The following is a 12,299-nucleotide window of genomic DNA, read 5'->3' as shown; positions in this document are numbered from 1 at the left end:
GACTCCCTCCGTGAGCTGAGCGGCTTTGGACAAATCCTATAAGCTGTCTTTCCTTTTTAGGGGGCAGGGCAGGGGGCTCACGGTGGTCCTCACTTACGTATTTGGGTAAGTCATACATTTTCATGTTTCAAGATCCAAAGGGACAGGAAGGCTTATAGAGACACGTCTTCCCCACCGTGTTCCTGTCACCCAGCTCCCTCCCCCGCGGGAAACCAGTCCTTTCAAAGGCATCTTACTCACATTGAGTGAACTATGTAGACGCTCTTCTCACCTTTCTTTTACGTCGATGGTGGGGTGGTATGTACACCCACGATTCTGCGTTTAGCTTTTTAGCACCCTTGCATTTAGTGTGTCCCCTGGAGAGAGCCCCCCGTCAATGCATAGTTTTTGCCCTTCTTAGAGCTGCATGGGGTTCCAGCGCACGGCACACTCTAGGTCCCACAGCCAGTCCTCTGATGCCCGGCATTCAGGTTCTCTCCCACCCGTTGCCGTCATAAAGAAGGCTGCAGTAAAATCCCTCGTGATGTAGGTCACTTGACACGCCTGGAGTCAAATTCCTGGAAGTAGAATTGCTGGGTCAGAGGCGGTAACCTTTGTCATTTTGGCCGGTCTTGTCCAATTTCCCTCCCTAGCAGCTGCCCCACGCTGCGGTCCTAGCGGTGTGTGAGAGGGCCCGTTGCCCCATACCCTGGCCCTGTGTCACCTGTTGGAGTCTATGAGGGTTTAGGGAAGAACACAGTGTTTTATAAAAATGTTAATGGTAGCTACAGTATTTTTTTGGGGGGGACCCTACCAGGGGCCAGGCTATGATCTAAGCCATCTTATTTAATCTTCACAACGTTGAGAGCAGTGTCACACTCATTTGACACGTGAGGAAACAGATTCAGAGAGTTTGAGTTGTTTACCCAGGTCACACAGCTCATACTTTGTAGAGGCTGGATTTAACGTGGAATGATCTCATTTCAAAACCAGGATATTTGCATCGGGAAAGCCCTAGTTTTAGGTGTTGGTGTCCTCAGGTGACACTTGCTTACAGTTCCTGTGTCCCTCCCAGCCATAGCTCGTCTCACATGGCTGGTTCCTTTGCTCATTCATCAAATATCTGTGAATCTCAGCGCTGCAGGAAGCCCTGGGGATGCTTCTGAGAACAAGATAGACACAGTCCCTGCCCTTATGGACTGAACAAAAGCAATAAGAAATAGATCCATAGTCATTTATTGTGATAGACTGTGATAGGACGATAAAGGAGGTGAGGAGGGTGGTCTGTGGTGTGGTGTGATCTAATCAGGGGTAGAGGTGAAGGAGGGCCTCTGAACAGGTGATAAAATGTGTGCGGGTTTGAACCTGGAGAAGTGGGGGGGGGGAAGTATTTCACACCGAGGGCACAGCATGTGCAAAGGTCCTGGGGTAGGGAAGAGCAGGTGGTGTTGGAGGAAATGAAGGAAAGCCAATGAGCTGACATGCCGTGGTGGGAGTGAGGGTGTGAGGATGGGGTTGGGGGATTTACTAGTATTCTGAGAGCTCTATGGAACCTTGGAAGGCATTGAAGCTGCAGGGTGATGTGAGTGTAGTGGGCTCTGGACTGTTGGGGTTCTTGCCCCAGCACCTCCTGTCACAAGCCGTATGACCTTAGGCAAGTTAATCACGTGGCACTTCCATTTCCTTCTCTGTCACCTGGGGATGGTCATCGCATCCTGGAGGTTGTGAAGATCGGACACGGGGGCTCTCACACATTTTGACTGCTACCTACAGTATGAAGTATGTGATCCATTTTCTGTGGGTTCCCATGAGTACCCATGTAAACTATATGTCTCCCCGACATGCGATCGATGCGCTCTGATGTTTTCCGTTCTAACCTATTTCATTGAAGATTGTTGGCCGAGACCCCCTACATTCATTTTAAAAACATTGAAACGATCCATGTCCCACAGTTGGCCTCGTTAAAGGGTCCTGTTGCTCTCATCCTCGCCGTCATTATAAAGGTAATTCTGGTGGCAGTTAGAGTGGATGGGTCGAGGTCAAGGACAGTATCTGAGCCCCGGTGGCGCTGAAGGACGCTGGTCTCCCTGCCCCTGTCCCGGGCCGGGGGAGAGCCCCACGCTGGGCCTCCGAACTGCGGGAGCTCCCAAGGGGCGCCAGTGAGCCGGGCTGGCTGAGTGGTTTCCCCGGGAACTGCCTTGCCCTCCTTGTCAGGCAGCCACAGCAGGCTGTGCTGGTGTCTTTGACTTCTTTGTTACTTACGCGCAGAGTGGCTTTTTCCTGGAAGCCTCAGTCATTACAGGCCTCCCACTTCTTTATTTTAAGTTGTGCCACGATTCGACTTCCCTTTTCAGAGTCAAGGGTCGGTGCCTGAGTGGAATTCATTTGCATTTTCCACGAAGAGTACCACCTTCTTCTGCCCGCTGGCCCCGCCTGCTGGCTGTGCCCGCTCCCCGTACCCTGGCCTGGGCGGCCGGGATGAGAAAGCAAGACCCCACCTTCTCTTTCTCCAGGAAACCCCTGCGCGGTGAGCCCGGAGAGCAAGGGCAGCCATCAGGCCCAATCACCCCGTGACGGCCACAGCGCGTCACGAGCCCAGGACCCCAGCTTTCCAGGTAATGGAAGCGAACCCTTTAAGCACCAAAAACTTAACCTTGAAATCATGTTAGAAGCATGTTTTCCTAAAAGTTAACCGCCTTGGTCCTTCAAAAGAGAACACCTACTAAAAGACCGTGGTTTCTTTATTTTTAATTTTTATTCAATATATTTTATTGATTTCAGAGAGGAAAGGAGAGGGAGAGAGAGAAAGAACCATTGATCGGCTACCTTCCTGCATGCCCCCTATTGGGGGTCGAGCCCACAACCCTGGCATATGCCCTTGACCGGAATCGAACCTGGGACCTTTCAGTCCACAGGCCGATGCTCTACCCACTGAGCCAAACCTGCTAGGGCAACACTGTGGTTTCTTTAACTCAGAGACATTAGATGAAGAACTTTTTGTGATGATGATGATGATGATGATGATGGTGATGGTGATGGCAATGATGATGATGATGGTGGTAGTTGTGGTGGAATTGTGTCCTCCTAATATTCATATGTTGAAGAGCTAGCCTCCAGCACCTCAGAATGTGACTGTATTCGGAGATAGGGCCTCGAAGGGGAGGGCAAGTTCAAATGAGGTCGTGAGAGTGGGCCCTCTCCAATCTCTCTGGTGTCCTCGTAAGAAGAGATTTGGAGCCACAGAGGGACACACCAGGGATGCTCGCACACAGAGGAAAGGCCACGTGAGTGAGGACACAGTGAGATGGTGGCCCTTTGCAAGCCAAGGCGAGAGGCCTCAGAAGAAACCAAGCCGGCTGCCACCTTCACCTTCAGCTTCTAGCCTCCAGAACTGTGAGAAAATTAACGTCTGCCGTTTTAAGTCTCAGTCTGTGGTATTAGGTTTTGGCAGCCCTAGATGGTGGTAACGAAAATAAATAACAGGTACTATTTATCAAGCACTTACCGCATGCCGGGACTATTTTAGGTGAATCATCTCATCCAGCCGCTTAGCAATCCGAGGTCACATGCCCTGGTCACACAGTAAGCCTGGCGCTAGCACCTTCACTTGACCCTCCACTGCACCTGTGTCTTGCACCTGCTTAGTTCCGGGAATCATGGCAGGCACTTCATAGGCAATCGTTCTCATCGCCACAACGGCTCGCCAGGGTGGCTTCCTACTCCCACTTTTCAAATGTAGACACTGCAGTTCAGAGAGGTCCCACAGTGACCTTCTTGTGGTTGCAATAACAACTGTGGCTGCTTTAAACAATAGAAATTTATACTCTCACAGTTCTGGAGGTCAAGAGTCCAGAATCAAGGTGTCACAGGGCCATATTCCCTCAAGAGGCTCCAGGGGACAATCCTTCCCCCGCCCCGCCCCCAGCTTACCAGTTTCTAGCTGACATTGGGAAATCGGTTTCTTTTCTCTTCCGGCTTCTTTGGTGGCTGCCAGCATTCCTTGGCTTGGGGCTGCATCCCTCCAGTCTCTGCCTCCATCTTCACATCACCTTCTCTTTGTAACTCTGTGTGTTTTGTTTTCCCTTTTCTGTTTCCAGTCTCCTTCTGCAGCCCTCTTACCAGGAGACAGGTGATTATATTTATAGCCCCCGCCCTCCCGGATAATCACATCTTTTGCCATCGAAGATAATATTCAGAGGTTCCGGGGACTAAGAAGTGACTATATCCTTAGGGCGCCAGCTTTTTGTCCACCACAGTCAGTGAGCGGCAGAGTAAGCGTTGATGCCAGGGGTGGTCTGACTCCAAAGCTTCTAGTGGCTGCTCATGCTTTGGAGCTACAGGCCTGGGGCCTCTCGGCTCCTTTCTGCAGGGGGCGGGTGTGTCGCTAGCTAAGAATTCCCGGGCGCTTTGACCCTGCAGTTCCACTTCTGGAATGCATCCACACAAAGGGTCATGTGGTTGCTAAGACTGGCAAAAATGCTCATTCTTTGTGGTAACAAAAACTGGAAACTGCTGAAAATCCACCTGTAGGGGACTGGTTAAGTGAAGTTATGGTATCCCTTAAATGAAATAGTTAAGAAACCATCCTATATAATAAAAGGCTAATATGCAAATCAACCGAACGGCAGAGCAACCGGTCACTATGATGTGCACTGACCACCAGGGGGCAGATGTTCAATGCAGGAGCTGCCCCCTGGTGGTCAGTGCGTTCCCACGGGGGGGGCGGGGGGAGGCGCCACTCGGCCACAAGCTGGGCTCATGGCTGGCAAGCGCCTCTCCCACTCCACAGCAGCGCTAAGGATGTCCATCAGTTGGACATCCCTGAGGGCTCCTGGACTGAGAGAGGGCACAGGCCTGGCTGAGGGACGCCCCCTGAGTGCATGAATTTCGTGCACCGGGCCTCTTGTTAAAAATAATGAAGTAGGTAAATGAATAGCAAGTGATATGGGAAGACGTCCATGATGTATTATTAAAAGGAAAGAACAAATTACCCATTTTTATTAAAATATTATGTGTGCACTTGAGTATGGCTATTAAAAAGTAAATTAAAATTCAGTTCCTCAACCATGAAACCATATTTCAAAGACTCAGTAGCCACATATTGCTCGTGGTTATTGGATTAGACACACAGACGGAGAATGTCTCTGTCGTCTCAGGAAGTTCTGGCCAGAGCTTCCTATGTGATGACATGGCCAGAGGGAGGCCTTTCATTCTGTATGTGGTAGCCTTCTGTGACTGTTTACATTTTTTATAACAAATCAGCAGGTTTGCCTTATCAGAAAAATAGAAGCACATTCTATTTCTAAGAAAACATTCTATTTCTTAAGTTGGCGGTAGTTTATTATCATTACTAGAGGCCCAGTGCACAAAATTCGTGCACGGGTAGGGTCCCTAGCGACTGCCGGCTGGGGCCTTCCTTCATTCTGTGCCACCCCCTGGTGGTCAGCGCATGTCATAGCAAGTGATCGAACTCCTGGTAGGTCGAACTCCTGAAGGGACACTTGCATATTAGGCTTTTATATATATAGATTTGAGGTGTATGCGCTTGTGAGTGTATAACCTCCATTTAAAGTATATCTCATCATGAAAATATTTAAAAATACACAGGAGGAAAAGGAGACCTGCCTGGCGGGCAAACATGGCAGGCCAGGCCTGAGGCTGGAGGACTTGCAGCCGAGTCTGGTTCCTGGACCCAGCGCTTCCCAGCTTAGCCACGTCCCTCAGCCGGTTTGAGCCTCAGTTTCCTAATTTGACAGAATTCTGCTCGACCTGCTTTATAGGGTCAGAGTAAACTTTAGAAGTGTGATGATGTCTGGAAAAACTCCGAAACTGCCTGGCCTGTGTGGCTCAGTGGTTGAGCATCTACCTATGAACCAGGAGGTCATGGTTTGATTCCCGGTCAGGGCACGTGCCCGGGTTGCAGGTTTAAAGGTTGATCCCCAGTAGGAGGCATGAGGGAGGCAGCCAATCAGTGATTCTCTCTCATCATTGATGTTTCTATTTCTTTCTCTCCCTCTCCCTTCCTCTCTGAAATAAACAAAAATATATTAAAAAAAAAACCCACAAACCACGAAAAGAAAAACTCTGAAACTGAGGAACATGCTAGAGAGACTGGAGGAAGGGTCAGTCAATAACACGTGAGTTACCAAAGGCCTGAGGAGGTGAGGTCCCAATACAGCACTGTGACCACCCCTGGGACCAGCGACCTTGCCTGCTCCCGAGAATTTTCGAGGTCTTGCTGAGGTCGCCATGAGCAGGAGGAAGTGTTGCCAGAGTCCCACTAATGACCTTGCTTGGAGTTTTAGAAATAACCGTTTATTTTATTTATTGAACAAGCAGTGATGTGGCGCTTGCTGTTTGCCATGCACAGTTCTAGGTGCTTTACAAATATGTACTCGTTTTATCCGAATACAACCCTGAGGTAGCCACTGTGAGCATGCTCATTTCATGCAGGAGGAAACAGAGGCTCAGCGAGGTCAAGTAACTTGCCCCAGGCCACACAGCTAGTGAGGAGTCCCTGCTTTCTCCTTTCATCCTATTCCCCTTGCCCCCATCAGATGTGGTCAGAGGGTCCCTTAGGCCAGTTTCTCTATCTCAGGGGCATGAGGTTCCCATTTTGATATGAAGTCTCGTGACTGAGTATTCCTGACTAACTTGGTAGGCGCAATGCCAATGTTCTGGCTGAGCTTGGTAGCATGACTAGGTGGGAGTGGGCTGTAGCATTAGGCCAGTCTGGGCACCGGTCCGTGATCTGCCGCTCGTGAGCTGTGTGACTTCCGGCAGCTTGCTTCACGTCTCTGGTCTTCCAGCGGGGTTTGGTGAAGGTGAAGTTTACCTGCGGTGACAGTGCTCGTCGTCCTGTCGGGCAGGCGCCCGAGGCCCCCCTGTCGCTCTCCTTTCCTTCCTCCTGGCCTTACGCAGCAGTGTGCTTCAGAGACGAGGTCCCCATGCCTGCCTTCAGGGAGTTTACAGAAGGGCCTAGGTGGGGCTGGGGAACCTTCGAGATCAGGAGCCAGGGGGCTTGTGTTGGTGGCATGGACAGGTTTCTCTGATTACCTGTCCGTGGGGGCCTGGGTGGGCAGCACTCCGAGGCCCCATCTATCTCGCTGCTTTCTGATCTGTCACATTTAGGCCAGGACAAGCCTGTGCGGGCGGGGCCAGCGCCGTGATGGGTGGGGATGGGGTGCGCCAGCTCTTCTCTTCAGGCCATCTTGTCACTGCTGTCGCAGCTCCCTCTCCACGGCGCTCTGCAGAGCCTGCTGGCTCTGTCCGGGGTCGGGGTGGCGGGAACAAAGACAAAGACAGCTTTGGGTGCCCTCTGCCTGCCAGGACCTGGGGGTGGCAGGTTCTGCAGGTGCAGCATGAGTCAGACGCAGCTTCTTGTGCGTTCCTCTGCGTGTGTGTGTGTGTGTGTGTGTGTGTGTGTGTGTGTGTGTGTGTGTGTAGGCTGTGGGAGCCTCAGGCATCATCCCTTTTGGCTGAAAATTATGAAAAAGGGTCATTTGTGTGGATGGGGCTGCCCATGGGTCTTGTTGGATATGCACGTGGCTTGGCGTGGGAGGCCTGGGAGACACCAGCTGAGAAGTGGGGGCTGTGGGGGGGGACAGGAGCCAGCCCCGTGACCCCCGGTGTCACGCAGCCTCCTGGAGAAGTGGCCGTCTTGGCAGGCAGCCGGAAGGTGAACACGTGGAGGAATCCATCCAGCTCACCTTCCTCCTTCCCCGTACAGCTGCCACCGAGGGGGAGGCGGTTCCATCACCCCAGGTTTAAGATTCTCGTAAAGGGAGTTAATATCCTGTAATGGCACGGAGGAATTGCACTTAGCAGGCCCATTTAAAGAAGGGCCGGGAAATAAACCTCTTTTAATAGTGTGGCCTTTACTGAGCAAGTTAACTCCCCAAGCCAGCCAGTGTCAGGATCTGAAGGGTTGTCTGTGGTTTTAGGGCTTCTTTGCCTCATTCATTGATTTGTATAGATCTTTCCAAATTCCGGTGGCACTTGTGGGGTTACGGAGAGCAGGCGTATATGATGACTCCCCCAGCATTCATTGATAAATTTTCGACACTGTTGACTCATTCCGAGAATGGGGTGGAGGGGCAGGAGACTGGAAAAGAAAATGGGGCACGACTCTGCTTTCCTCTGAATTTCACAGGTGGAGGACAAGCCCTTCCCTCCTTAGCTCTTGGCCTCACAAGTTCATTGTCACTGGGCCCTTTGCTTGTGGACAGCGGCAAGCCCCTCCCACGCTCTCTGGATGGCTGGCCTCGGTGCCTGTCTCACAGCCTCGTTCCTCTCCCGACCAGAGCAGCATTGAATTGGGAGGTGACACCACTGTGTCTCCTTCTTCAAATGCAAAACCCTCTCCCCCTCTCAACCAGGATGGACATTTATGGCCAGAATTTCTCCTTTTCTTTCAGCGTTGGTTTTTGGGTCATAGCAGAGATAGCCGGTGAGAGAAGTGGTTGTGGGAATACTTCTGGGCTAACCTGTAAACCTCGGAGAAAAATAGTAACCATAACCTTGGTGGTGTTTCCTTTTGTTCTTCACTCGGATGGGCTCCAAAACTCACTCTAAGCCACCAACTGGGACTTGAGGTTCACTAAAGAGTGAGAGACTTACAGGACAGGTCTAGAGGTGCCGAGAAAGGATGCGATTGGTCTGACAAATTGGTAGTTACAAAGTAGTCATGGGATGTAAAGAACAGCATAGGGAATAGAGTCAATAACATCGTAATAACTATGTAAGTGCCAGTGAGAACTGGAAATATCGAGGGGAACACTAGGTTGGGTATATGATTGTCTAACCACTAAGCTGTACACCTGAAGCCCATCTCTGTATATAAAAGCCTAAGCGACCATCTGACCATCTGACCGGTAGCTATGACGCGCAATGACCACCAGGGGGCAGACGCTCAACACAGGAGCTGCAGAGCTGCGGAGACTTGGCAGCTGTGGTTCTCGGGCAACGCACCCAGAACCAGAGAGGAGGGAGCCCGATTCCAGGGTGCATCTTCTAAGGACTGCCCTCTTGCAATTTGGGACCCCCTCGGTGGATGTTGGAGAGCTGGTTTTGGCCCAATCCCCACAGGCCGGGCCGAGGGACCCCACCAGTGCACGAATCCGTGCACCAGGCCTCTAGTACCAAATAAAATTGAAAGGTAAAAAAGAAAGGAAAGCTATCGGTCTGAATGGACATAGACAGCTCCTGTGGGTCTTGGGTCTGACGTCTGCTGGGTATGTCACGTGACCTCATTTCACATCTCCTCAGCCCTGTGACGTTGGCGGCTGACAGCTGAGGACTCTTAGACTCCGTGTGCCCAAAGTCTCACCACTTGGGAGTGGCCTCATTAAGACTTGAACCAAGGTTCCCTCCAAAGCCATTGCCATTAACCAGGAAGCCATAAAGTCTCCCAGGAACTGCTCAGGGGACAGTCTCCATGAACTCAGCCTGCAGAGTGAGTTAGATTTAGATACGCAGAGAGGAAAAGGAAGAGAGTTCTGGGTAAGAGGAGCAGTCGATACAATCAGAAAGCCCGGGAAAGGGAATAAGAATGAGGACATGGAACAGTGCCTGCTGGGTGTAAGCTCCAAGGGCAGAGGTCATGCTCTCCAGGGCCACCATGGTATCCCCAATGCCTGAGTGAGGGCCTGCTGCATAGTAGGTGCTCAACAAATATTTAATGCATGAATACCCGACAGTTATCTTCTCCACAGACCAGGAGCCTCTTGAGGTCAGGGGCCAGGCCTTAGAAATCTTTGGATGCCCCACAGCTCCTGATGGTAGTAAACACGTAAAAAATCAGTTCTGATGGGATGAATGAATGAATGGCAGGCCAGGGATGGTGGGAGGTGTGCCCGAGTGAAGAGACACTGACACTTGAGGAAATGCTGAGCAATACACATGGGCTGGCATGGTGAGGGCATCCCTGGAAGGCTCTCAAGTGCCAGGACAAGGAGCGCTTGTGTTTTCCTTGAGGCATTTTATTTTTAAAGCTATCTTTTAATGTAACTACACTGGGGGTCTGCAGAAACCCAGCCTGTGCCTAAACTTTGATGGCATTGCAAAGGAACTACAGTCAAGCACAGCTTAGAAATCACTTTTCTTTTTTCACTTTCTTTTTTAAATATATTTTTACTAGTGACCTGATGCATGGATTCCTGCACATTGAAAGGAAATTAATTAGAATTCCTGGGGCGATGCCACGGCTCCAAGGGTGTGTGTGGAGTGAGTAGGGTTCCCCTGGCAGGTGGGGTCCCTCGGCCTAGCCTGCGGGGGTCAGGCCTCCGACATCACCCAAGGGGTCCCGGAGTACAAGAGGGCACTCTGCAAAGTTGCTGTTGTACAAGGTGTGGAACACAAACCAAGTGTGCAGTAAACCAGATTTGGGGCTGACAGTGGCCCAGCAACAACATAACCCATGGCTGAAGGTGGAATTGCGCGGCCCCACGAGGAATCCGGCTCCCTCCTCTCTGGTTCCGGGGTGCGTCACCTGAGAACCGCCGCTACCAAGTCACTGCAGTTCAGCAGCTCCTGCGTTGAGCATTTGCCCCCTGGTGGTCAGTGCGTGTCATATGTACTGGAGGTTTTATATATTATATAGATTGATTTCAGACAGAGGAAGGGAGAGGGAGAGAGAGATAGAAACATCAAAGACGAGAGAGAATCATTGATCGGCTGCCTCCTGCATGTCCCCCACTGGGGATTGAGCCTGCAAACCCGGCATGTGCCCTCACCAAGAATTGAACTGTGACCTCCTGGTTCATAGGTCGATGCTCGACCACTGAGCAACACCAGCTGAACTAGAAATCACTTTTCTGTCAGGCTGGTCTCAAACTGGCCCCCTTGGCACTGCCTTCCTGCTGTGGGGTGACCACACTGTTTAAACCAAAACATCCTGTTAAAACTTTTGCATGGGACCCCACAGGGTAAAGATGTTATAGGGCGGCGGGGGGTGGGGGGGGTGGTCCTGGAGTTGTTTTTCGGATCATTTGGCTCGAAAGTCCCAGCTGACTTCCTCCAAAGTGTGGCCTAGGAGTTTTCAATAAACGCTGCCCTCTCTTTCCAGGTGTTGGCTCAATTTGTGGTTTTAAGAAAACCTGAGAGCTTGAAGGCAGCTGCCCTGGGAGAAGCCCTTTCCGGGGGCAGCCGGAACCTTCTGGTCCAGAGGAAGAAGCCGTCCCCTCACCTGGACTTATGACCCGTGGCTTGGCCCCCAGCCTGCCCGCCGAGGTCCACAAGATGGGCTCCTTCCGCAGGCCCAGACCGCGCTTCATGAGCTCCCCGGTGCTCAGCGACCTGCCCCGGTTCCAAGCCACTCGCCAGGCCCTGCAGCTGAGCTCCAACTCGGCCTGGAACAGGTAGAGGAGGCGGCCAGGGGTGGGGTGGGGCCGCCGGGGCCAGGCTTAGCTTCTGCTGCTTCCGCGATCTCTGCGTCAGAAGGTCATAGTTACAGGGCCAGTTGATGAAGAGAGGATGCCTTCCTACGGGGACTGTATCCGAGCTGTCCTTGTTTCAGCAGAGGCAGAGTGGGCCCCTGGGGGCCTCCAGGCCAGCAGAGCCAGTTAACTAGCCCTGGACAGTGGGGTGGGGACTGACAGTGACTGTTGATGCTCATTGGTCACATTCCCACTCAGAGGACCCATGGGTGGGACCATATACGTAACCTCAAGTCACCTTCTACCTATTTGGGGCGGTAAGATGTGTATCTGTGAAAAGCTCAGAGACCATCACATGACGAGTGAGCCGCAGGTGGCTGGGAGAGGAGACACGGGGCTTTTTTGTTTTGTTTGTTTTATTACGATGTCTACTCCTCTGTCTACAGTAGAAAGTCCAAACTCTAGAAAGAGCAAGTCCTTTGTGCTAGTAACATTTCCAAATAGGGTGATAAATAATCGCTACCCATTTGCTGAGGTTGTTGGAGGCACTGGGCTTCTTTGTAAGGTGTCTCGCCGACCTTTTGCACAAGCAGAGTAGAGCATCAAAACCCTGCCTTGCGCTCCTGTGGCCACTATTTTTCAAATTTCTGCACTTACTCTCTGGATAAATGAAAGGCAGAGTTTTCTGGGAGTGTCACTAACTGCTTTGGGGTCAGAAGTTTGGATGGTTATGGATTTTCTCAGTGAATACAGCTCTCATGATGGGAAGGGAGAGGGGGCTCTGAAATGTTTTGAGGTTAACCGGGTCCTTGTTCTTTAAAAAAAGGCCCGGGACCCTTGGAATCAGCTCCTTGCGGAAATATTGGGGTCCCAGAGAAGGTGGAGTGGAGACTTGACTGTGGCCCTTTAAGGGATTAACTTGGGTGGGAGTGGAGGGGGCAGTGA

General features: G+C 51.5%; 1 protein-coding gene across 1 annotated transcript in view; it reads left to right on the top strand.

The window, feature by feature from the left end:
* PRR5L (proline rich 5 like) overlaps positions 1–12,299 on the top strand; it is a 64,944-nt gene that overhangs the window by 10,003 nt on the left and 42,642 nt on the right. The window contains exon 2 of the mRNA XM_028153615.2: positions 11,045–11,336. Coding sequence (XP_028009416.1) covers positions 11,173–11,336 — 164 coding nt within the window. The 5' untranslated portion in view covers positions 11,045–11,172. The remainder of the gene's footprint in view (positions 1–11,044; positions 11,337–12,299) is intronic.

Source organism: Eptesicus fuscus, chromosome 13 (genome assembly GCF_027574615.1).
Source record: "Eptesicus fuscus isolate TK198812 chromosome 13, DD_ASM_mEF_20220401, whole genome shotgun sequence".
NCBI lineage: Eukaryota > Metazoa > Chordata > Mammalia > Chiroptera > Vespertilionidae > Eptesicus > Eptesicus fuscus.
Note: the sequence above shows the minus strand (reverse complement) of the source record. Positions and strands in the feature narration are given on the sequence as shown.